Source organism: Myotis daubentonii, chromosome 11, assembly GCF_963259705.1.
Source record: "Myotis daubentonii chromosome 11, mMyoDau2.1, whole genome shotgun sequence".
NCBI classification, from domain to species: domain Eukaryota; kingdom Metazoa; phylum Chordata; class Mammalia; order Chiroptera; family Vespertilionidae; genus Myotis; species Myotis daubentonii.
The window spans coordinates 43,379,019-43,406,078 of NC_081850.1; the positions used below are offsets into that span (position 1 = coordinate 43,379,019).

Genomic DNA, 27,060 nt, shown 5'->3' on the forward strand with positions numbered 1-27,060 from the left:
GTTCTTTCTTACTTTTTCCACTCTGCCCTATGATTTAAGTGTTGCTCTATGAATGCATAGTTTGTTGTTCCTAAGAGCTGCGTAATATGCCATAATGTGAACCCACCACATCTCACCCATCCTTTCCCCTAGTGCCGGGCACTCAGCCTGTCTCCAATTCCCACTCCCACAGTGACATAAAGGGAGCAGAACAATGTAGCAGTTTACCTTGTACTACCAGGCCCTTCATTCTCCTGTAATTACTTCTCTTGTCTGTCTTCCCTTCGTTGAGTAGAGGATAATATCCACCAGAACTCATTCCTAGATCATAAGAATGTGCAATGTTTCACTCTTTTTGTTAATCCTCACCCTCATTGATTTTTATTTTTTTAAAAAGTTAAAAAAGGTATTTTTATTGATTTCACAGAGAAAGGGAGAGAGAGAGAATCATTGATAGACTGTCTCCTGCACAACCCCTACTGGGGACCGAGCCCACAATCCAGGCATGTGCCCTGACCAGGAATCAAACCATGACCTCCTGGTTCATGGGTTGACTCTCAACCACTGAGCCATGCCAGCTGGGCTCCATTGGAGAGAGAAACATTGATGAGAGAGAAACACAGTAATTGGTTCCCACTGCACGAGCCCCGACCAGGGCCTGAGCCAGGAAGGAGCCTGCAACCGAGGTACGTGCCCTTGACCAGAATTGAACCCGGGACCCTTTGGTCTGCAAGCCGATGCTCTATCCACTGAGCTAAACTGGCCAGAGCTGTAGAGCCACTTCTGATTTGGTTACTCTAATTTTCTGCAAAGCAGCTGTACAGATTGATTTATTAATTTGAAAAAACACACCGCAGTGGTAATTTCCAACTCTGGTTTTGCCTTAAGGTTCTAAAATTTAAAAAAGCTACTTAATGCATTTTAATTTAAAATAAATATATGACACGAAAAGGCAAGGGAGAGAAAAAGAAAGTGACAAAATCAAGTAACCATGTAACATAGAGACATTTCCAACGTGAGACGTGGCTCACCCAGAGGATAAACACACATTTTGGAAGCTTCTGTCACTGAGGTATAGAAGGCAAAAGTGAAAAGAATAAAATTTAGATAACAACAAAGCCAAAACTTATACTATCCTCAATACCAAGTGCCACGCTGGAGTGATAACCGGATAAGGCTGCCCCACAGTGAGGTTAGAGGAAGATTCTCACCTTCTCAAAGAAAGAGAGCCATAACTTGTGGAATCAATTTTTATTTCTCAGTTATACAGAGAGTCTCTCTCTAAATATATAGTGTTGTTACATATCTTTATATTATTAATTCATACTATTTAAGGATCATTTATTTAATTATTTATCTAAACAAAGTCTAATATATACTTTACTCTGAGCAACCCAATACATGGTAGAAAACCTTTTAAATATATAAAATATTAATTTGTGCACACATAAATGTGTTTAAGGGAGCAAACTACGGAGGCATTGTGATTCAGATGAGCGCTGCAAACACAGTACCATAAATGAATACTTAAAATGGATCTTAATAACACAAAGGCTTGGAGTAGTGACTTCCTCACGCATTTTGGAGTATGTCTTAAAAGATAACCCCATGAATCATTGTATGGCTTCAATAGGAACTTCAGAGTTTTCTTCTACACCCAGCTGTTGCCCTCACTCCTTGACAGTATCTTCTGGGGGAGAATTTTTGTTCTTTCTCTTAATCAAGGAGCTAAGCAAAGAGCAGTTGCCACTTTGGGAAGTAAATATTTTTGCCCCTTGGTTTCCTTAACTACAAATCTGCAGAACAGTGCAAAACAGTTCCCAGAAGTCAGAACCAAAGCAAGAATGCTCAGAATGCAAGATCTAGATAGCTAATGATGTGAACGTTTACATCTGCATACCTATCTGCTTTAGGGATTAATCCTTCAGGATTCTTCTAGGATTCTATTTATTTGGATTGAATTTACATGGCAGCTTTTCTCTAGCACATGCAATGAAATTAATTTGTCTTTCTAAGATAATAAAGTAGCAAATGCTTAACTATCAGGATGGTTATACAGCCCATAGAACAGCCCAAATAAAATCACTGATTGGAAAAGATGCTTGTAATTTCCGTGTAGGAAGGTTAAACTTCAAACAGAATGCCACCTGAGTAGTCTTCCATGAGAAGGCTGGACCAGTTCAAAGAAAATGTGAATGGTGAGATTGTTGCCACATCTGGCTGAATATAACAAAAGCCCTCTATCAACAACTCTATGTTCGCAGGCTTCACCATTATGCTGAACACTGGATTCTTCATTACTCCCTGTGGCTAGGGGGACCATGTAATTCATCTTCCAAAATGGGACATAACTGAGCAAAAGGAAGCATCATTAATAATTATGCCAGGGCAACAATGGTAAGTGGGCGGACAAACCGGAATATTGAGTCACCGTACTTATGTCAACACTAAGTTCTGGGAGAGGCATACTTTGGGCTTCCAAAGGTGGCTCTGGGCTGTGAGAGAAGGCATGCTCTAGGGTTTTTCTATAAGACAAGCCGATGTGATGAGGGAGAAGACCCCAAAGAGCACAGTTCAATAAGATACTCAGCTGAGAGAAACCCAGAGGGGAACACATAACTATGGCTTGTGGAGGTATGAGAACATATCTGGAAGGGACACCGACATGAAGTAAATGACATCAGTGAAATTCAGTCACCTGTGCAAAGTCCACTTCACAGCATTTCAAAGCTTATGATACCCAGGGCTCAGTGTCACGGACAGCTCTCCTGGATGTAGTTTCCACCTTAAGATTATGGAGGAACTCCATTCTCCACTTCATGTTTATTTTTGCTAGCTAATTAGTAATAGGTGATGCTGGGAACTAAGAATAGTTTCCCAGAGTGAGACTAGGACCTCAGCAACACCTGCAAACAGCCCAAAACCTTCTCAGCAGGCTTCACTGAGGGGCGTGTAAACACAACCTTTTTCAGCTGGCCATGTATTTTTCTGCCAAACTTTATTGTTTAAGAATAAGTTCATTTGAAGTCTTCCTTGTGCATTCTGTTAGAGAAACGAATATCTACATACAAATGGGGTGGGGTGGGGCAGAGGATGTATGTGCTGGAGCAGGGCTCAGCGAACTTTTCTGTAAAGATTGTAAATGTTTTGGGCTTTGTAGGCTACGGGGTCCATTGCAGCTACTCAGCTCTGCTGTTACAGCACGAGTGTAGCTGCAGAGAGTTCATAAATAAATCTGTGTGGCCGTGTTTCAGTAAAACATTATGCATGAACACTGAAAGTTGAATAATTTTCAGGTGTCATAAAAATAGTAAGAAAATGTTTTCAACCGAAAACGTGAAAACCAGTCTTAACTAGAAGGCCAGGTGAAAACAGGCGATGGCTACATTGGGTGGTAGTCATCTTCTGCAAGAGGCCCATAGATTCAAAATCACATTGGTATTTTAAAGGACATATAAAAATTATAAAAGAATATTTTGCAAATGATAGTACATACTCATATTTAATTTTTAAACCTGTGATCAGATTACAGTGTTTCAAAGCAGATTACTTTTTATAAGGTATGAGAGAAATTCAGATAACTGAATGGTACCAAACAATGAATTTCTAAGTGGGCCAGCTTACCCTCAAGTCCTTGGCACTTAAAGTAGAACATCTTGAATTAAGTTTATGACCTGAAGCACAGACAGTCACCAAAAATGTGGACAATGATCCTTGAGTTTCTCAATACAAAAGTCTTCAACATTTACTGGAGAAATGCTTTTTAAAAAAAACAAATTCACAGGAAACATGATGCCCAATTTGATCACTAAAATAAATTTGATGTGAACTAGAAAGCCTGGCTTCCCATTGAGAAGTTAGAGACAATTCATTCATGTGGACAAGAACCAAGCGAATACTTAGTTGGGGGTGGTTTCACTCATTTCTGGTTTCTGGCTGTGTTAAACAAGTTTAGGACTTTAAAAGTGGAGTTATGTGGGGACAACATTTCCAGGGAGAGTTGAGCCCAGGGTATTTTAAACCATCACCACGGAGCTAATCTATGGAAGCAAATCCACTTATAATTAACAGTGAATTAAAGTTACCTTATTGGTCAATACCAGTCTAAGAGATGAAATACCACTGTACCACGGGTAAACAAAATATGAAAATGGAAGGTCCTACTTTCTTGCTAAGGTTCAACTAAAATGTTTGAGGCACATAATTGGCAAAATAGGAAAACACACACAATTTCATAAAACATGTTAAGAGTAAACAAATTCCCTTACTGTTTTTCCCCTTAGAAACTTAGAATGGCACCAGGTAGTGCAAAGGGGAAAAAAGTACCATCAGCCCTGTCTCTTCCAGGTAGATATGTCTCAACAGAACCACGAAGCAGAAAGGCATCCTCTTCTTTATGCCACGGCCAACTAGGGCTTCTCTTTTAACTTCAGGTCAAGACTTGAAAAAAAAAAGGAAGAAAAAAATGAGAAACGGAGCGAGAAACAGTCAGCAATGATTGTGGGTGGCATGTGTTTGCTTCTTTTTTCTCAGAGGACTTACTGAAAACACATCATGCAAGTTTTTTACACTGAAAAATTGGGTAGAACAAAGGATGGAACCTGTTTATTTTTACAAAACTGTTTCTGGAAGCATTTTACACCTTTTGAAGTGATTGAAGGAGGCAAAAGACCCGTGTTAAGCCTTGTTCCTTAAATTGATTACTATGAAGAATGTTATTGCATTTCGGAAATAAGGGATCTACCGATTTTTAGTAAATGATTGTTCCTTGTGGGGCAAATACATGATCTGCCTGAAATAAGTAATATGTGATGAGTGATAGTCAGAAAGTATAAACAATGAAACAGCAATGGCAAATAAAAAACAAACACCCAACCCCAACATTTTCTAGTGCCAAAGGATTTGTCTGAAAGGGGTTAGCCTACTTTAATGAGATGGATTCTTATAACCTAAGATAAGCTTGTTTTTAAGAATGTCTAGTGGGTTCCCAAATATCTAGAGAATAAGTCTAAAATGTCCTTGGGCCACTGTGTCTCTCTTTTGCCTCTGAGTGAACATGATGAGAAAAATAAGACATTTTTTGGGGGGAGACCAGTAGTCTGACTCTGTACCTAGTTAATCAGTATCTCTAATGCACATTCTTATTAGCCTATAGTCTAGTCCAGTGATGGCGAACCTATGACACGTGTGTCATCTCTGACACGCGAACTCATTTTTTTGGTTGATTTTTCTTTGTTAAATGGCATTTAAATATATAAAATAAATATCAAAAATATTAGTCTTTGTTTTACTATGGTTGCAAATATCAAAAAATTTCTATATGTGACACGGCACCAGAGTTAAGTTAGGGTTTTTCAAAATGCTGACACGCCGAGCTCAAAAGGTTCGCCATCACTGGTCACTGCCCCTTCCTTAATTATCTGGTCTTGCAAGACCTGTTTACCTAAATACTCACATTTTACAGAGGCCATAAACCATGAACCATACACAACCCCCAGAGGGGGTTATCAGCACCGGCACCAGGCCAGGCCTTTAGGTGTGGTCTCACGGCCCCCACCCCAACACACGGGGCTTTTTGCAAAGCCCGGGAAAGGTCCGGAAGTCTGATCCTTATTTGGGGACAAAGAAACCAAAGGGTATAAAGAGAAAGCTTCCTCCATGTTGGTTTGCTCAGGATTTGGAAACAGGCTCTCCTGAGTCACTGTACGAGTACATCTGGAAATAAGTGGGTTTTTCCTGTATCTCCGAGTACTCCTGTATATTTTTTGGTGGCCTGGTAAATTCTGTAACAAACGTATCATGACTTTCTGATATCTACCAGAGAAGAGAGCTACACTCAGTGAACACGCAGAGGAGGAATTTCAGCCGTGAAAAAAGGAAAAAATTCATTTGCTGAAAAGGGCCACTGGGAAATATCTGCAGATTTCACTTAGGTCCACCCTCCTGAGGCAGAAGTGCAAGGGTTACTCTGCTTGTGGAATCGGCAGCCCCTGAGCAGTGCTCCTTGTGGCAGCTTTGCAAATAAAGCCACTGGTGATCCACACTGCCTGCTCATCCAGCTTAAGGTAGTGAAGAATCTCTCCTTTGAAACACCCTCAGCAGTTCTATCCCTTATTAGTTATAGGGCCTTGGCCAAGTTACCTACCTTCTCTAAGCTTCCATTTTTGTATCTGTAAAATAGAACAATCATCTCTCACAGCTTGATTAAGTCTAAAGTGTTTTCAACTGTACACAGTGAACACATAGTAAATGTCTATTAGTAGTACTAGTATAGATTAGTAGTAGTAGTAGCTTGGTGTCTTTGAAATGGGAAAATCATGTTTGCAAAATTACTCTACTTATAATAATCTTGTCTCCTTGAGAAGTTTTTGGACCCAGACATGTTAACTGCCAGGGCAGGTCAGGTCATCATGGATATTAATCTCTTTTTTATGCCTTCAAGATCTGACTTGTTTTCTTATCTGCAGAGTTTTACCACGGAGTTCTCCTGTTATCCACTATGACCCCTAGATCTTTTTCTAGCATGCCTTTACAAAACAGGTCCTTCTTGATCTTGTTTTCAATTCTACTTCCCAGCTGCAGTTATTACCAGAAGTCTGCAGTAAGTTTGATTTGATGATTGGGATTTTATTCTTTCTTCCATGGTGATGATTCAGTGTCTCTCACAGACCAAGAGAATATATATTAAACCAACATTTGGGGCAAACTGTGTGAAAAGTGTGAATGTGGGTCAGAATGTTTGACGTCATCTTGGAAAGTTTAAAGTGCACAGTCACTTTTTTTCCGTACCCTCTAGACCCCTGATAAAATCTTAAAAAACAAACAAACAATAAAAAACAACCCACGTATGCTATGATGCACATTTTTAAGCATCTCATTTTTCATACTGACTTTTTTGTAAACCTTCTAGGGTTTAATTTATCCCTTCAGCTTTGGGTAAACAAACAAACAAAACCCATTGAAACCTATTTCCCCAGTTTATGGAAGAAGCAAGAGACAGTCAAAAGTGAACGATTTTTAAGTAAATACAGAAAACCACACTGAAGATTTTTTGAGACAACAGTTACCTTGTAGAGCTAATCAAGCTACCAACAATGCTACTAATTTAAGTCTCCGCAAACAGAAGCACATCCCCTGGATCATATACGCTTTTTTAAAATGTAAAAATATAAAAAGGCATGTTGCAAGTTTTAGGACATGTCTGAATAAATAACTTCCAAACCTAAAAGTGAGGGAGGCCAGCACCTCGGGCTACTTTGAGAAATGGTATGCTTTTTAGAAAACAAAACAAAACAAAACAAATGAAAAATAACAACAAAGAAAACCCACGTACTTTTAATCAGAATTGAAATATGAAAGGAATATTCCTCACGTTTGGCAAATGGGCATAGTTTTCTATAACTTTCCAGTGAGGCTAGCAACCTTCTGACAATTTTCCTATAGGCAATTTTATTTCTAACGTGTTAAATGAGGCTGCTTACAACGTGTCTGACAATATAGTGTTTAATAATAGATAAAAACACTGTGTTTAGGTAGAAAGGGGGGAAGACAGGCATAGCCTCCCTTCTCGCTCTGAGAGAATGAGAGGCCACTACAGCGTCAGGACACACTTCATCTTATTCACGGCCTGACTGAGTTCCTTGGAAGAGCTTTTGCCCATTTTGCAGTTTACCCAGTCAGTACTAGAAGGTGTAAAATGCTTCCACACAGGAACCAGAAGGAAAACGAAGCCCCTTATTCTAACACTGAAGAAAGCCAGAAATCCAGGGCTGGAAGTCAGTAGGGAGAATTCTTAGCCACTCTTGCCCCTCATCCCGGATCTCAGTCTGCACCAGGACCACGTGCCTCCCAAGGGCTTGGCAAGAGAGGGCTGAAGAAAGGGGAAGCATGGAGAATAGTTCTGAGAAGCAGGAAGAACATTAGTAATTTGCAGCATCCCTTCCTCTCCCATGTCCAGCCCTGGAACAAACCCAAACAAGAAGCAGTGCTTTGCTCTCTCCCCAACCCCAAAGGGACTATAAACAAATGAGGAACAAAACAGACCAGGTAGACAAAGGAGTGGGTATGCCCGCAGATGTAGCAGCCATAGGCCAGCGAGTGACATTCTGTCCACACAGCTCATTAACTGCGGGTGCAGGACTCTGCTCTGGGGGGCGCTGTTTTGCAGAGAAAGGTCAGATTTGCAAAAAGAATTCTGCTGGGCCAAGGGACAGGTATTTTTCTTTGCAGAATTTCTGTGTGGCAATTAGCTTGAAGCAACTGTCATCATCTCAAAGGTGTGGGACAATGTAAACTTCAAAAAAACAGTTGTGTGATTTCAAAGGTCCCTTGACAGCCTTTGTTCTTGGGTGCTTTTCAGCTGGGACTTTTCTATGGATTTTTGTGTGCATAAACTTCCTTAAACTGTAAGGTCACCATGGCAACTGGAGAAAGATTGCACTGTGATGTTATAACTTCCCTTGTGACCTCGAGGGAAAGGAGACCCAAAGAAAACAAAACGTGACAATAGCTAAGACATTTAAATCTGATGTTTGCCCCTCCTTCTGGATTGGGGGGAAGAATGTTAAAATTCTCCACAACTCAAACCAGGCTAGGAGCCCCTAACTGGGTGGCCAGGTTCCCTCTGAGAGCATGTTGGTGACCACAGTTCATTCCCTGAAACGGACGAGGCCAATAATGAACTGTTTTCTTAGGCGCCTAATTTTGTCCTCGCTAGTCTTTGGTTAGGTCGGAGGTTGCACACCCATTCCAGCATGAAGACCACTTCCCTTGGATTTCAAAACCACCGTCACTGGAACTGCACTGCAGATTCCAGTCCCGGCCTGGGCCACTTTACGACTGTAAAACACTGGGCTGGTCAGACAATCTCCCTAGGCTGCTCTTTCCTTACATATACAATGTACCTCATAGGCTCATTCTGAGGATAAAAATCAGCTAGTGTGTGTGAAGCTTTTTATAGAGCCTGACATGTGGTAAGAACTCACTACGGGTTTGATTTCTATCTCTCACAGGACAGGACTAGATGGACTAGATCATTCCTCCAGCCCCATCCAAACTCAACTGCCTCTTGGAATTTTCAAAACAAACAAAAAGTTCTCTCCCATGCATCAAAATATTGAGTTCAAATGGAAGTCCCAACTTTCACTAGTTAAAATAGGTGATGTTAGTTCAGAAAGCAGACTTGCGTTCCTCTCACACAAATGCCCTTACATTTAACTCTAAATTCATTTTCTCCCAATGTGTGCAGTGGAAAAATAGGATGCCACGTCTAAACGTCGGCTGTCTATAAGGAATATAATGGTGACCAACGAGACGGTGTTAAGATGGCCCAGTCCATTTTCAGTTTCTAATTTCAGGAGTGGAGAACATGAACGCTGAACATCTGAACGAGGTTTACCCAGTCCTCAATATATCTGCTTCTTTCAGAGCCCAGCCATACAATACTGCAAGTAACCACAGAGCTGTTACTGACGATGAATTCTTACTCCTTCTCCATAGAAGACAGTTCTGGATCATTGTAAAGGCAGCTAGTTCTGAGTGCAAGGAAAAAACAGGAAGCAGTAAACATTTTCTCCACTGTTACACTTTGCAAGCACAAAAGACTTGGGCATTTTAAACTGCTTAATGTTGTCCCATTGCTAATATTGAACATATCTACACCTGCAATGATGCAATTAAGCTGTGATTCTTTTGCTGTTAGTTTCGAAATATAATAATTGCCCATCATTGAGAAATATATAAAGGGGATTGAAAACTCCAAACACCTCCAAGTGGGCTCTTCTGTCCTTGTCATTTTCCCTCCTGATTTTTCCAATCTAGCTGATTCCGGGAACATATTGCAAATTTTTATTTATAATCCAAATAGTATAATGTTTTATATACAAAGAACAATCCCTCTCAAGCAGCTTAATTTCACTTACAAAAAACACTTAACTTTCTATTTTCACAAGAATGAGGATTTTCCAAGACACTAAAAGGAAAAATGCTAGTGTCAGCTTTCCTTGTCCTTGTTTCAGGAAAATAATAGGACACTTGCTACCATACAGCTGAGCTGTGTTCAGGTAAGACAAGTGAATCCCAACAATAACCAGAACTGAATATGTCCAGAAAGAAAAATGTAATCCTATGAAATCATGAAATAAAAGTTGTGTTAGGGTGTATGAATGTGTTTATGCTTTTTTGGTGTAATATTGGCTGCTTTTGATATTTCATATTGGTGCGATTCCTCTGTTAGCAAACTTTAGATTTGCTTTCTATTAATTTCTGATGAAAATTTTTACTTTTTCTCCTCTGTTAACTCTTTTATTGTTGGCAAACAAACACAGGGATTCTGTGATCTTTTTTACATGTGAGAATTCCTTTTATACTGTGAATAATTTCATAAATTTATGTATCTATTTGCAAATAAGAGGCATGGTTATCAATGTTAAAGCCCAAAGGCTATCCCTCCCTGGGAAGGGCAGAGGGCTTCCCCGCCCCCCACTTCCCCCCGTCCCCCTGTCTCCCCATCCTTCTCTCTGATGATCTGGTATTTTCACGGAGTATATTTAGCAACTCTAGTGAACAAGGACAGTCAGGCAAGTGTTGACAGTGTGCTAGAAAAACCTAGCAAAGCTGGACTGGAATCAAGGAAGGGCAATCTTCCAAAGCTAGCTTTTCTGGTTTTTAACTTCGCATACTTCTTCCAACGAAAACAGCAATTTGCCATCCAGTAGATATTGTCACTCTAAAGGCAGCAGGTGGATTTTGAACCATTTTCAACCTAAGAATGGCTCCCCTATATACAATGTAACTTTCAAAAGTTTTTTTTTTTTCTGTATAGATGTAAAGTTTTTTTAAAAAATAAGGCAGGCTGAAGAAATCACCTTCTGAAAGGCAGTGAGAGGTGCTGGTGGCGGTGTGTGTATGTGGAGAGAGAATGAATGTTTGAAAACACAGGTGGGAGTAAAGCAAAACAACAGACAGGTAGGTTTTGTTCCCTGGCAGGGTATATGTTTGCCTTTGGTTAGAGCCAGCCTGCAGCTTTCCAATAAAGGTCATGTAGAAAGTCAGGGTGCATTTGTCTGTTAATAGAAAGAACCTGGGATATCTGGCTTCTACAGGCTCACCACAGATCTGCAGTGACTGTGTTTGCTGAACCCCAAATCATCATGCACAGTCTGTCCAAGGATCTGGGGGTCACCTTAGAGGATGAAAAGTTGTTGAGAAGATGTAGTTAATTTGACAGAATGGTAGGATACAGAGGCATTTCAATCATCGGTGGGATCAAAGAGTAAAATTCTTTCTCCTTGCACATTTTCAAATGTGCAAATATATTTCAATTTCTCATAACATGTAATGTCACCATCAAAAGAAGGAGGGTCAATTGGAGGAGAATTCAGATAGGTGGCTTAGCCACTGATTCCAAAGTCAGAGCATAGAGCCCCCTAAGACAAATCTAATTATTTTTATGTGGCCAATTACTTTAAGGTGGTGATTCTCAAAGCAAGGTCCCGAGACCAGCATCAATGGGAACTATTAGAAATACAGGCTCTCGGGCCTGCTAAATCGGAAACTTTGCTGGGAGGCCCAGGATGCAGTGTTTTAGCAAGTGCTTCAGGTTATTCTGAGGCACAATAATACTGCTCCACAGCAACAATCTTAATCTTCTGCATATTCATCAATTTATGCAGCAAAAATTTACTGAGCATCTACTATGTACTGGGGATGAGCTTGGTGCTTCTTTTAGGAAGGAGATCAAGACATCTCAGCATGACCTGAGACTATTTAGAAACTTGGGGAGACCAGGGGTCGGGCACAGGAAAGAGAACGAAAGGAAGGGGGTGAGAGAAAAAAAAAGAAAGCTACACAACTAAACCAAATATGATAACTGTTTCTCAATGGTAGCTATGCAGGAAGAGTAAAAATATGGATGGGGGGAAAAGTCTACTGAAAGGGGAAAGATTATATGGTACTAATGAAAAAACATGGCAATCTGACTTTCTAATGGGTTTGGCTGGAAAATCATTGATGTCAGTTCCCCCCCATTTTTTGTCTTGGAAAAACTTTCTAATTTCATAAATATGTTATCCTTAAAAAAAAAAAAAAAAAAAAAAAAAGAATCTTAGCCCGACCAGTTTGGCTCAGTGCTGACTGTTGACCTATGAACCAGGAGGTCATGTTTTAATTCCTGGTCAGGGCACATGCCTGGGTTGCGGGCTCAATCTCCAGTGGAGGGTGTGTAGGAGGCAGGTGATCAATGATTCTACTCAACATTGATGTTTCTATCTCTCTCTCCCTCTCCCTTCCTCTCTGAAATCAATAAAAATATATATATATTTTAAAAAGAATCTTGCCCTGACCGGTTTGGCTCAGTGGATAGAGCGTCGGCCTGCAGACCAAAGGGTCCCGGGTTCGATTCCAGTCAAGGGCATGTACCTTGGTTGTGGGCATATCCCCAGTGGGGGGTGTGCAGGAGGCAGCTGATCAATGTTTCTCTCTCATCGATGTTTCTAACTCTCTATCCCTCTCCCTTCCTCTCTGTAAAAAATCAATAAAATATATATTTTTAAAAAAGAATCTTAACGAGAAACTCATTACTGTTTCTCTCTCTGGGGAATCTCATGTCACAGTGCAATTTGAGTACCAATGAATGCTTTACATTACACCAACATTTGGTTCCTTGATTCCTAATATCTTCCCTCCACAACTTCTTGTTTTTAATATTTGAGTTAGAGCCTAAGAAGAATTTGTTAGAGTAAAAATTTACATAATTTTGAGTATTGTTAGTTTAACTGGGTGTTAGTTATGTTAAAAGAAAACTAGAGGATAGAAATATTGTACCAGTAAACTACCCTAATGCTAAACTTTCTAAAGCAAAAAACTTTCCTTGAATTTTTAACCCAAAAGATTCACACTAGAGGGAAATAATTCTACAGATTACGTGCAATAAAAATTGGCCATAGGAAAAAAAAAACCTAAATGGATTGTTTGTATGAGGAATTGGCATTTACATCTCTGCAGAAAAATGCCACTAATTAAGATCTTATTTATACAGAATTTGTAGCTGTTTGCACATTGTCCAGATTTCCTGCATTTGCAATGTCTGTTAAAATGGGAGCTGGTCATAAAAATTAACAGTGTAAGCAACATTTGAAATGGAGAAATACAGCAAACATGCCAAATAGTACTTGTCTCCATTTAACATATAGTGTCGGAAAAATTATTTGTAATTTGGAAATAAAAAAAGGAAATTACTGGATATTCTTTCAAAGCAGTGCTGAGTGGACTGAAGGACTATTTTATTTTACAACTCTTGGGACCAGAGGTTCACTTTTAGATTTTTGTTGAGCAGAGATGCAAATAATGTTGTCCAGCATTCTAGTAAAAGATAACCCTAAGGTTGTTTATTGCCCTGCTGAACATGAATAAGTTTTGTACCTAAACCAACAATCTTATCCTAACATTCCTTCATAAATTGCCTATTGATCTTTAGCTTCAGAAATGCTCTTTGAACTGGTTTTAACACCGTACTTGTTCCTTCATTAAGTAATTAGTTAAATAAAATCACTGGCATGAATTCATTTTATATTTGCGTTAAAGTAATGATTTTGCCTTTTTGAAAATTATACTTTAACAATAGTGAGCAATGGTTTTTTTTTCTATTTAGCCAAACAGCTCAAAAGCTGTTGATTAAGCAATATTTCCAAGTCACTAAATAAGGTTTTGAAAAATAGTATTGGAAAGTCATTAAACTGGTTCTACAAAAATAATTTCCACTTGTATCATTTCTCTCCATTAGTAAGGTTTTGTTGCCCCAATATAACATCCAGATGATCGTTATAGTATATGTGTTATATATACACTAGAGGCCCAATGCACAAAATTCATGCAAGAGTAGGCCTGCTGGGACCGGCTTCCCTCTGGCACCTGGGACCCGGGCTTCCCTCACAGCCCCAGCTTTGTCAGGAAGGTCATCCGGAAGGATGTCTGGACTAATTAGCATATTACGCTTTTATTATTATAGTGTGTGTGTGTGTGTGTGTGTGTGTGTGTGTACCTGTGATGTATTCTTTTGCTGTGGTGCATAAAATTGCATGTGCATTTAAAAAAAGTTAAACAACAGTAACAAATACGTTCTTCAAGATAACCCAAGATTCTGGGGGAAATAGGCTATAGGACAAATAACTGCAACTGTGTCTATCACAGACAAAGGGAACTTCTAAACAGCAGCGTTATTATCAGGATGCAAAAAATACAACACCCGCATGCAGGCTCTCCCAACTCATTCCTGAAATGCAAGCCAACACCACGCCAGCTGCTGAATGAAAACCAAGTCTTACTTAGTTGCTTCTGATGCTTCCCTCAGTTCTTCATCCAGTCTGCATGAGCAAAAAGCATCAATGTAGAAAACAAAACAAAGAAAAAAAGCAAGCAGAGCGTGAGACAGTCACCCAGCAAAGCAGAGCCAAACGTAAGTGGAGCGGATTAGCTTTCAAAAACCATCCTGTGGAGCCCTGAGAGACAATCCTTCAATTAAATATGGAGTCATTTCCTCCCATTCAGTGTTTACATATGTTTACTTTGCAAAATCCTTCATAATGGTGAATATGAAAGTTGCAAGGAGATCGGAAACATGCTGGCTGAAAAAAGCTGAAAACATCCACATCAGCCTATTGAGTAGTTAAAGTTAGCTTGCAGCTTGGGCCAAGTCAGGGATGTATCTGTTCAGTAGGTTTCAGTTGCAAATTAGGTTGACCTCAACAGCTTTACACACAAGACAAAGACCGAGAATGGTATACACAAGGGACTGGTGCAAGGGCTCTGGTAGCATGTTGAGGTCACCCACGAATAAGACAATGGTGCACACACACAGAGGGTCCAGCATGACTTGTAGATCAAGAGATTTTTACCTCACACTTCTCTTATGAGATTTCTCTTCATCGTACCTTATGAGATAAAAAATGGATGCAATGAGGAAAATGAGCCAACGGATGAAAATGAAAAGACAGGTCAATGTTTTAAAGAACAGTCAGAACATGAGAGGAAAAAGCCTACCCAAATAGTAATCCCATTGCATTTTGGGAGAAATCTTATTTTAATTAGATATAACCAATGATTTAGGATTTCTAATGTTAGACAGCCAATCCTCATTATTTGCAGATTTTGTTTGCAAATTCACCTACTTGCTAACCTTTGTTTGCAACCCCCAACTCAAGACCTGTGGCCCTTTACCTGATCACTTGTGGATGGCCTTAGGGCGGCAGGAAATGTGCGCCACCTGATGTGCACTTGCCCAGCTGATGTGGCAGGTGAGGCTCTGCCTTCTTGTTTTAGCTCTCATGCTGTAAACATGTGTCCTTTTTGCCATCTATTAAGTGCCATGGTTTGGGGTTTGTTCGTTTGTTTTGCTTTTTGTTGGTATTTCGCCATTTAAAATGGCCCCCAAACCTAGTGATAAAATGCTGTGTAGTGATCTCAAGCACAAGAAGGCTGGGTTGTACCTTATGGGGAATATATGTGTGTTAGATAAACTTGGTTCTATAGTGTTGTTGGCCATGAGTTCAATAATAATGAATCAGCAATATATATCTAGCAAGGTATCTTTAAACAGAAACACATAAAACAAGGCTATATATTAATTGGTTGATGAAAATGTGACCAGAGGCTCAAAGGAACCTAACCCTGTACTTCCTCTAGGAACAACAGTTTAGTATTTGCTCTTTGGTGTTCTAGAACATCACCCTAGCAAATAACAAGAATTGACTATAATCAGTGACGAGAAGTTTGATTCCAGATTAGGCAAGTGTTTCTTTCATTTAAGCCCTTTGATGACAAGCTCCATCCCAGCTGAATATCGCTGCTGGGATTGGTTGAGATCAGATACTCTGACCGTTACACAGTGATAGGACGGAGCTATGGCTTGTATCAGTTTGAAAATGGCATAACATGAAAATGAAGCAATGAAGGCCAGTAACAAAAATGGCAGAAAAGCCGACCAGAGGAGACGGGTTATGGAAGACAGGAGATAACATGGATACATGAGGAGGACATGAGTGGTTGTAAATTTCTTTCTCCAGAAGAAAATCTTTCCAAATGAAACCCTTCCTCCTGAAGTGACTTTTTAATGGAGCCCTTGGAAACGAATGTGTGTAGATGAATGAAAAGGGCATGTTTAACTTTTCAACTAAAGTTTCTCACATGACAGTGAGTCTCTAAAAGCAACATGATTATAATAAATAACATTCTGGGTCACCAACTTTGTGCCAGGAGATTTTCTGAATGCTTTGTGTACTTTGTTTTCATTCGGTCCTCAGGGCCTGAGCCTCACTTCTCCAGTACACGGAGGCTGAGGCTGAGGCTGAGACGCAGAGAGTTTTCATATGTTGCTTGAAGTCTCAGAGACACTTAGAGCCAGTAAGGAAAATTCACATCTAATACTAAGCTTCCAAAGCCCATTCTCTCATCTTTTTCCAATAGCCAACCTATAGAAACATTACCTTATTTGCCTAGAGCAGCAATGGCGAACCTTTTGAGCTCGGCGTGTCAGCATTTTGAAAAACCCTAACTTAACTCTGGTGCCGTGTCACATATAGAAAATTTTTTGATATTTGCAACCATGGTAAAACAAAGACTTATATTTTTTATATTTATTTTATATATTTAAATGCCATTTAACAAAGAAAAATCAACCAAAAAAATGAGTTCGCGTGTCACCTCTGACAAACATGTCATAGGTTCACCATCACTTGCCTAGAGTGTGGACAATGCTCACTTCACTTGTCCTTGTCATTTTTTACAAATAGAGACAGTATTTTAGGAGGTGAGTGCTCCAGTACTTTCTTTTAATTTAAAGAGTAGGAGTTGATTTTTGAGATGGGGCGCACCATTTTGAAGCAGCAGGCCAGAGCTGGGAGGTGTGCTGGTTGTGGGAACCTTAGAAGCTAAAGAAGATGAGAGCCATTGCTGGGACGTTACGAACACTCTGCTTGATTCAGCTGAGCCAACTGCCACTCTAAGCCCAGTCAGTACCCTGGGTTCTTGCCTGATGCTGGGATGTAGGGAAATCAAAGGCATCTACTCCTGAGCTTTGACTTTGGATGGATACATTAAAGGAGGAGAAGGAAACTACTAGGAAAGGGCTCAGGAACTCGGCTGCCAGCCAAACCTATTCTAGTTCCATCTTTCCTTGTTCCTACTCATTCTTTGCACGAGCAACTTCTCTTTACTGACGTGTCTTCCCATATCTGTGAATGATATAGAGTGCAGTTGGCATAGAAACACACTAAATGAGAATCCTTCCCTTTCAGTTTCTATGCCTTTTTTTTTTTTAAATGAGGACTATTTATTTTTATGGGGGTGCCCAGATTGGAAGGTTCATTTTCTTATCCATCTTCTGAAGAAAGATGGGGTATCCTGGTCTGTTTTCTTTGAGCTGATGGTTACCTTCCTCTCAATTCGATTCAAATAAAAAACGAGGGAATTAGACACAGTGAAACAAAACACGGCCCACAGAAAGCAATGGTTCTTTGCAACCATGAAACAAGAGGAGTATTCACTCTCCTGTATCTGTGTTTTTAAGTTCCAGCTCCAAGTGGTTGTTTAGTTAACTCATACTCCTATTTTTGTAGCACAATCCTGTGGCCTTCGGCATCAGCGCTGGTGCCTTCATTACCCTGTGCTGAGTAAGGAACTGTCCCTAACTGCCACTCACCACTCAGCCTTATTTTCACCTGAAGGGAACCATGAAGGAAAAGGATTCAGAAGAAAACAGAGAAAGGTTACTTCTCCTCCCCCCTCTTTCCCTAGGGTTATGCAGACAAATAACTTTATATAAGACGATAAAGAAATCTGTGCTATGCTCACACCCAATTGTGTCTGTGTGGAGTGGGAGACACAAGTAACAGAGGTGCTGACTGTGTTAAATTTATGCTTTCTCCAAAATGATAGTAATATTCAGAGTGAAAATGAGCACTAGTCAATACTTCCAAAGAAAGATTATGTAAAAAAGGATCTAAAAGAACAGAACAGTAATCTTGAGTTCTAAGATATATATATATATATTTTACTGGAGAATATTTAATATTTCTTTTAACCATAAGATAATGCCATTTCCCCACTACTGAAGAAATGAGTTGTTTTCCAATCTCCTTTTCCAAACACGCAATATTTCTTACCAAATCTTCAGAACCATCAGGACTTACTTGATGATGCTCTCTGGAATCTGGATGCAATCCATTGGAATCAGCCCACTGAGCTCTGATAAGCTGCTGACATATTTAATTTTACTGCTGAATTTTGAACTAAAAAAAAGGAAGGAAAGAAAAATCTATGAGTAGTTGCTCCTTCATCCTTCTTGAAAATCCTGATATACTTAATACCTTGTCCCAGCACTCTCTTGAGCAGAAAGGATACATTATCTGAGTAGTTACTATGTGCCAGAGACTAAGTGGTTTATATAAATTATCTCATTTATTTCTTAGTACAGGCTAGTGCAGTAGGCACTCTTATTATTCTCTTTTTAAAGATAAGGTAACCGAGACACAGGGAGTTAAGTACCCACCATCAGTAAGTAGCAAAGCCTGGATTTATACTCTGGACCACACATCACATGACCTTCTGTGGTTCCTGCCACTCTGCACTGTCACTGGTTATGGTTTGCTTGTTTGTTTATTTGTTTTTAACAAACAAAAATCTTGTCATTTTCTTCTTCTTCTTTTTTTAGTTTTAGTTACATTTTAAATATTTTTAAAATTTTTCTGTAAAGTTTTAGTCTGAGAGTTCATTCCAGATGAACCAAAGTTAAAAACCGGTTCCAAAGATTGGGTTTCAATTACAAACCACTTCCATCTAAATGATTAGATGTTTTATAAGAATGCATGTCTCTATTACTGGTGTAATTGCAAACTAATTTTAAAAATGCATTATTATTCCACTTGAAAGGGAACTTGATCAAGCATTGAATTTTCTCAGATGGTTTCAAATGAAAAGGTCCTCCCAGTCTATTGGGATTGTGCTGAGCGGTCCGCCAACTGTACTTCCTTCTGTTTCAACTACTGTGCATTCTAGCAGGAAGCTTCTCAAGGTCATGTCTCTATAGATCTATCTTTCCATTTTACTTGCAGTTTTGACCCCGGGTCACTGGCTGTGCCTTGTGAGCAACTTCCTCCCCGTATAGTCACTTCTAGCCCTCCCGATGAGTCCTGGGTGAACGCACACTGCCAATGATATGCTACACTGGACCTCTTCCTTCCTCCAGATCATTGTGCCAGACTCAGGTTTTGATAAAAGACAGAGTGAATGGAGTGAGTGGGAGGAAGTAGGCACGCAAGGGGAAACCTCCATCTCCGGTGTTACGTTCGCTGGAATGTACAGTTCTCTAAACATGCCACCTCCTCTCCTTCTTGGTATATTTGTACCTGCTATTTCCTCTACCTGGTTTTAGTGAGCCAATCCTATTAGTTTGTCAAAATTCACCTTGCCCAGCCAGTGTGGCTCAGTGGTTGAGTGTCAACCTATGAACCAGGAGATCATGTTTTGATTCCCGGTCAGGACACATGCCCGGGGTTGCGGGCTGGATCCCCAGTGTGGGGTGAGCAGGAAGCAGCCAGCCGATCAATGATTTTCTTTCATCATTGATGTTTCTCTCTCTCTCCCTCTCCCTTTCTCTCTGAAATCAAGAAGAATGTATTCTTTAGAAAACTCACCTTGAAGGCTCATTCTTCTGGAAAGCTCCTCTCTCAATGCAACCCTCAGCCTTCTCCACCTTTGATCCCAGAACTCCCCCTCACCTTGAGTCATCACCCTGCATTGTGCTTTAATTGTACTCTGCTTTCTAATTGTTTATTGTATGCCTTTGCCTGCTTTGCCCTCTTTAAGGACAGCAACCAAGCTATTTAATTCATCAGTCTCCAGCACCCAGCCAGTGCTTGGCACAACAGGCTACTCATTTTTGAAAAGGAATGTGTCATATACCTCTCTCATAGTAGTTACTTTTAGCATTTTACTTGCAGTTTTGACCCTGGGTCACTGGCTATGCCTTGTGAGCAACCTTCCTCTCCATACAGTCACTTCTAGCCCTGCTAAGACTTGGGTGAACACACACTACCAACAACCTATAAAATAGACCCAAAATACATTTAAGTGGCCTCTTCTTTTGGGTGTAAAAGTTGGTTACACTGATGTGAATTGATTAAGAAGGGGGATATTAAAAGAGAGTATTACATGATGGAACTGTAAATACAATGTGTAAGTACAAATGTGTGGTCTTCAGAATTAGACAGATAAATGGGTTCAAAGCCTGAGTTTCACTTACATGTTACTTTCGACCTGGGGTTGACAAACTGCAGCCCACAGGCCACAGTCAACTTGTTAACTGCTTTTTACAGTTCTTGAGCTAAGAATGGGTTATATATTTTTTAAATGGTAGGAAAAAAATATCAAAAACAAGAATATTTTGTGATGTAAAATATTTAGAAAATTCAATTTCAGTATTCATAAATCAAGATTTACTGAAACACAGCTGTCCTTATTGTTTATATATTGTCTGTGGCTGCTTCTGCCCCACAATGGTGGAGTTGGGTACTTGTGACTGAGACGATACGGCCCACAAAACCTACAATATTTACTATCTGATCCCTTACACCGTGGGTTTGCTGGCTCCTGCTTTAGACAATTCATTTGGCCTCACTGATTCTCAGGGTTTTTTCCTGTATCATGAAAATAGTAAACAGTACTTCCTTCAGATATTTGCAAATATCGGCTATCCATATATTAATGAAATAATGCACGTAAGCATCAATAAATGTAAGCCATTATTATATGTAATTTACCACAACACTATTTGCTATTGTTGTTGTTGTAATTATTACTGTATTGAAACTACCTTCAATAAATGTTGAATTTTAACAATTTTCAATATTTTTATAGTAATAAACATTTTGTGATTTATCAACAAGAAATATTTGTTTTGTAAAGATTGAATTATTAAAAAAATCATCAAGTCCATATCAGTTCTAATGTTTACTTTTTACACATTAAACTTTTTATAAGCTATTCACTGTACATGAATTCCTACTCCTTGTCAAAGGATTTTCTGCTATTATTAAAATAAATGTTTCTTTGTATACTTTAAATATTTCATGTTATTTTTAAGGCAATTTGACATGGCATAGCAAAGAGCTAACCTTGTCAGAGGAAAATTAGATTGAATCATGCCACTCAATTGTCGTAAGTAGAAAATGGGAATGTTAAATAATTATAAGTGAACGCTGAGCAAAAAAGGTAGAATTTGGAAGGCACAGTAAAATTTATGTTAAAAAAAGGGGGAGGGAATTTTAACCTCAATTTTTTTTCTCCAGAAGTAAGGTTAGCAGAATTTTGCTTAGGGATTCATCAATAACTCTGAGGTAGAAAAACGTCAGTTTATCTAATCTGTATCCTGATGTTAGGCAATAGTTTATTTTATTACATTTTTAAAGTTCTCTAGAAAATGCATACTATCCCCTTCATTTAACTGTTCCAAGTCTTTCTATATTATGACATCTATCTTACTTTTCTGTGCATTCCCAAAATGTAAGGGTATATAGCATGTGGGACAACATAAATGATGAAAAAATAATCACTGAATTGAACCAAAAGGAAACTGAGAATCCTCATGGGAGATTTAAAACAGCTGTCAACAAGGCTACCCAGACTCTTTACCTAACTTTGGTGACCCACATGATATTTGTTCAACAAAAATAGAACAATTAAGATAAGACATGGCTCTTGCTTCTGTCCTTGGTTTTTGTCTTTATTTTCTATTGTCATGTTACTCTGTCTTTTCTATTCTCTTTACCATATATCACTTTAAAAGTATTGTCTATTCCTTTGTGTAAGGTGACATGGAAACCCACCCTGTCATCTTTTATATTTACAGCAACCCACATAGAGATCATGCTTTATAATAATTGGCGGTGAAACAATCATTATGAAATAATGCTCACTCTTAATTAGGGTCTCTCTCTGGATAGTCTAATGTATCTTTCCAGGAAAGGCAGAGGCAAATATCTTCCTAAATACCCTCTTAGTTTATGAATTCTTGTTTATAGGTCAATTAATTTTAAAAAATCTACTAATAATGCTTTTACTTTTACTATAATAATAATCAAACCTTATAAAAGGTCGTGTCACTGCAAGGAGTGTTCTGATGAACCAAGATGGATGAACAATGATGAATGATTTCAAATTCTTCCGCAACCTAGTTTGAAAAAGGAAAAACAATTACTCATAACCCATTTTTAGTGGGAATTAAAAAAGAAAGCATGTTCCCAAATAAGAATATATACACAGAGTTCTGGGCAAGTTGCTATTACCAATAGGGAAAGTATAGAATAGTCATAATTCATAAAAAATGCTTTTTGATATGTAATTTGAAACTTTTGTGATCCAAGCATTATTTTCTCAGAATAAATATAAACTTAAGTGGTTGTATTCACAGAGTCCATAAATCTATAACCATCATGGCATATTTTTGCTTAACAATGCTTTTCATTTTTGTCAGCGTTATCTTTACTATTTTGAAAAGTACACTTTTACAAGCAACTTAATTTATTTGATCTCTGAGCCTTGGTGTCTTCTTACATACAGTGAAAACAGAAACCATATATCAAGTGGTTGTTTGGCCTGCAGGTTGCCATTTTAATATTCTTGATTTTCAGGCACATTTTTCAGCGTTAGTAATGCTACTTTATGAATGTTTGGATCATTAAACGGATTTTAGTTACTGTAACAGGGCACTCATGTGCTGTTATGTAAGGAGCTACATCTAAGTGGATGCCACACCCATCATAGATATCATAAACTGGTATGTTTATTATGACCGTTTCCCTGTACATGGCAATAATGTGTTTTGTTCTATTAAAACCAGTACGAATGAAAGTAAAGTATCTTGAAGAAGAGGCACCCAAAGGCACCTTATGGGCTAGTGGTTAACATGAATTAACAGTGAATTCTGAAATAAGAGCTCAACATTTTCCAAAATCACAATAGACCCAATGCAGATTAATAGCATCAAGATCACATGGCACCAGTAGAGAATTGTAGATGCTGGTTTAGCTCAAATTGCGCCTCGATGTGGCAATAACATGCAGAGTTTAAAGCACAGTTTGGTCATTAGATCTGACACTACAACATTTAACAAAATCGGGGGAGGATTTGCTTGGGGCACCAAGTGACACTTTGATTAATATGTTATCATTTATTATCTCAACTCTGCATAATTCAATGTTCCTAAAATATAACTGCACTTTGGTAGACTAAGAGGGAGTCAGAAATAGGAATTATTGAGAAAGTAAAACTAGGGATTAAATAATGGAGCCCACCTACCGTCTGTCAATCATCTGGTAGCATTTCTTCATCCAGCCCAGCCCTGGCATCTTCCGTCTTGGGGTTGCACCATTCAAGTACACAATCATATAATCTTCAGCTACCATCAACTCTAAAGTACTTATTACATATCTGATCACAGGAAGGAAGAGGAGTGTTTTCAGTTCCCACATGAAATACTTCATCTTGTCTACACCATCATTAGATAACATTTAAATGACAGGGTTTATAACGTTTGAGAATGGTTGTGCATATTACCTCTTCACCTGGAGAAGAATGCAGTTACCTAAGATCATTTCTGAGAGTGAGTACTATTCGTTTAAATATACAGTTATTTTTCTTTCTTTTTTTTAATGCAGGTACACTAAAAATATGTGTGGGTAAGAAACCTAATTTTCAAAAATGTCAACAATGTTATCATATACTAAGGGCAACCCAGATCAAATAAGGGCAGATCTAAACGAAGCCAGGTTCTCATCTGTTGACTAAGAACATGTTATCGGGGAACAAATATTAACACTTCACCCAGAGGAAATGTTACAGCATTTTAAAATGCAGGCCAAGCTGTGTTTGTTTAGTTTTCAATCCATTCTACTGACAAGAGTGACTTTAAAGGTTTTAGTCTCTTGAGCAATGTTCCTAGACAGAGATTTCATTGGTTTTTTTCTCAAAGGCTTAGCACAGTCTACATCACTTATTTCCTTTTATTAAAGATGCTGATCTGCCATACATGCCCACAGACATTAACTCAAAGCACTTTGTTGTAAGTATCACTCACAGGAAAAGATTTTCCATGACATAGTGGTAATCCGCCCGACTGCTGTCTGGCAGAAAACAGGCGGCAAACACAATGATGGCATTTAGGCCATCCCCATAGTATCCTGGGAGACAAACAAAAAGACATTTGTAACCAATTGAAAGCTTTAACAAGATAATATTTAACCTAAAGAATAAATCTGGAAGCATTGGCAAGTGTGTGGATGTGGTTGTAACAGATATATCTTTAATTGAGTATTGTACAGACTATACTTTTATAAGTATATACACATATAATTATCTCCCAGTGGTTAACATATATGTTATCTAGAGTCCTAAAATAAAGTGTGTGAATATATTTGCAAATATCGGCTATCCATATATTGTGAACGATTGTATGTGTTGTACATAGTCATGCCTGGGTGTATAAATACTCAACTTATCAAAGGATAGGAGCAACGCCTTCTGATTTATGGGTTTCTAATTTATATGTTTTAAGAACTAATACTTCTTTTCCTTTCATGGCTAAAAAAAAAAAAGGTCCAGAGTAATTCACATTTTCAGCTCTTTTAAATTTTAACTTGAAGGGAAAACTTGGTCACCAAATTCCACTACAATCTCCAACTCACAGACTTCAGCGACCAGATGCTTGTGAGTAGACAAGTAACCACATTGGCTTTGATTTGGAGGACTGGTTCCCTGTGATCTGCAGGTGCAACAGTCGGTGAGGGAAACACTCTCAGGTAGAGATAACTGGGCACAGAAGTCAGAGCCTCGTCTGGGCACAGAAGTCAGAGAAAGAGCAAACTCAAGAAGGGTCGGTCTGGAGTTTTAGGAAAATAGATGCTTTGGAAAAACTGGAGAATTACTTCTTGGCAACATGGGTGGAGGGTGGAGTTCTATTTGCAGATGGTGGTGAGAAAATAGGAGGCAGGAGATGCAGACAAGTATGTTATTGAAACTCCAAGGGCCAAGGAAAATGCAGAGATATCTTGGGACATTTTACCCACTTTGGAAAGCTCGGCTCCATCCTTTAATCAAGCTCTGGGTTCCCTTAGAGCTCATCTTTGAAATTCATGGCAGCGGTTGATCAGTTTCCCATGGGTTTGTGTATGGGATCTCGCGTGTCTTCCAGACTTCAACATGGAAGCAATGCACTGTCGGGTCATGTTTTTATATCCCCTTTTAAACACTTGCAATTTTTGTCGTATCACATAGTTCTGAACTTCAGAATCATTACAGAGATTTCCTCAAAGCTCTGAGGGGGAGGACAGGACACACGCTCACGCCTGATCCAGTCCTCTCAGAACTCAGTGTGTCTCATTCTTTCTAAACTCTAAATACCCCTCTGGTGATGACAAGGCAGTAAAATACTGGCTGGATATAGATTTGGATGGGGCTTAACTTTTGAAAAGCAGTTTAATAAGATGTTCTCTACAAAGAGAGAGTGGGATTCTACCACAAAAGAGGTGGAGAAGAGAGTGATACCATCTAAAAATATATCAAATTATGGGTTCATGTGTATTACTAATTTGAGGTTGTGTACAGTGTTTACAGAAGATGCTACCTATGTAAGTCTACATCTGATGCAATATATGTTTGTGAAACAGGATTGCAGTAGCTTCCCTCTGGACTCTTTGCCTTAGTTCCATCTTTTCCAATATGTCAATATTTGCCAACACACTTTTAGAATGTGATATGAAGGAAAATGACAGAGATATATTTCAATACAAGAAGTATTTGTTCCTCGGAACAATTTTATTTAAGAAGCTTAAATAAAATGAAAATTCATAAAGGGTAAGTTGACTTAGCTACACTAATCCTACCCCATGAAGGTATGCAATGCGGACTCAGCACAATGAAAAAGGTGGCTTCATCAGAAGAGACTACAGACATAATGAATCCAGCTTAAAAGCAGGTGCAAAAGCATCCTTTGGAAAGCATCTTTCTAAATGTAGCTGTCTGGCTGTCAGAATAACGTCAAGATCATGACTGCTCAGTTGCTTTGATTTCTTTTTCTATTTCTGAAGAATTTCTAAGAGTTTCTTAAAAAATGAAAGCCTGGGGTTTATGAACAGTATTTCAGAGGTCGTCTTAAATGGCAGTTCAGATCTTTGTCCATGCTGTCTGTCCTTGGAACGCTGTCATGTTCACTGGAGTTCATGTAACCAAACAAATGCTTAAGGACCAACTTACCACCTTCTGACCATTGTCTAAGTCAGGAATGGCTCTACATAAAAATCACTAAAATTTACAAAGACGGCTTTTTGTACTTTGGGGCACCTGAACAGTTGGAAGGGAAGAAAAGAGAGAGGAAGGAAACAGGAGGCGAGCAGGAGATGTATGAAGGGAAATGGAAGGAAAAGAGCTCTCAGGAGAGTTCTCCATCTAAGTCAAGAGCTGGTGCCATTGTTGACAGGCTTTGGAGATACTGTAAATAGCAACGGCTGACAAAGTGCAATGACCAGAATGAGTGGACCATTCCCTCTTGTCCCTCACAGATTTCCTCAAGGGGATTGGCTAACCCAATTTCTATTCTAAATATGCAGCTTCCTCGTGTGAAGTTGCCCGTCAGCAACTGCATGATGCATTTGAAATTTGGGTTTTAAAAATGTGTGTTTCATTAGCCTCTCTTCTCAATGACCATAAGGTGAATTCAGAGCATGTGTGCTGAGGTGAGTGAGCAATCCCACCATGGTGCCTCCTGAGACCCTCTGAAGCAGTGACGCAAACCTTACCTGAGGCAGAACAGACAGGCATGAAAGGGACGTAACACAAGTTTGCTGGCCCGCAAATGGAATGGAGACAGAAGGAAAGATGCCACAGTCACAACCAAAACATCACACACACACACACACACACACACACACACACACACACACACACCAGCCAGTAACTCTTCTCATTCTTTCCAGGATCATTTGTCCAGCAACACGGCAGAGAAGGTTACCTGAATCTCCTATAATAAAAGAAGTAAAA

At 39.1% G+C, this 27,060-nt stretch overlaps 1 protein-coding gene across 8 annotated transcripts in view; it reads right to left on the minus strand.

Moving 5' to 3' along the window:
• Window positions 1-1,215: 1,215 nt before the first annotated feature.
• The window catches only part of PRUNE2 (prune homolog 2 with BCH domain), a 218,409-nt gene continuing 192,564 nt past the window's right edge, over window positions 1,216-27,060 (minus strand). For 2 of the 8 annotated variants that reach the window (XM_059656949.1, XM_059656951.1), the window contains 8 exons: window positions 24,104-24,206; window positions 23,326-23,457; window positions 22,112-22,198; window positions 18,162-18,260; window positions 14,871-14,906; window positions 14,301-14,339; window positions 9,465-9,512; window positions 1,216-4,419 (listed from right to left, as the gene is read on the minus strand). In XM_059656949.1, the coding sequence (XP_059512932.1) occupies window positions 4,389-4,419; window positions 9,465-9,512; window positions 14,301-14,339; window positions 14,871-14,906; window positions 18,162-18,260; window positions 22,112-22,198; window positions 23,326-23,457; window positions 24,104-24,206 (575 nt within the window). In that variant the 3' untranslated portion in view covers window positions 1,216-4,388. The other 6 variants (XM_059656954.1, XM_059656950.1, XM_059656952.1 and 3 more) reach the window with 6 other exon arrangements.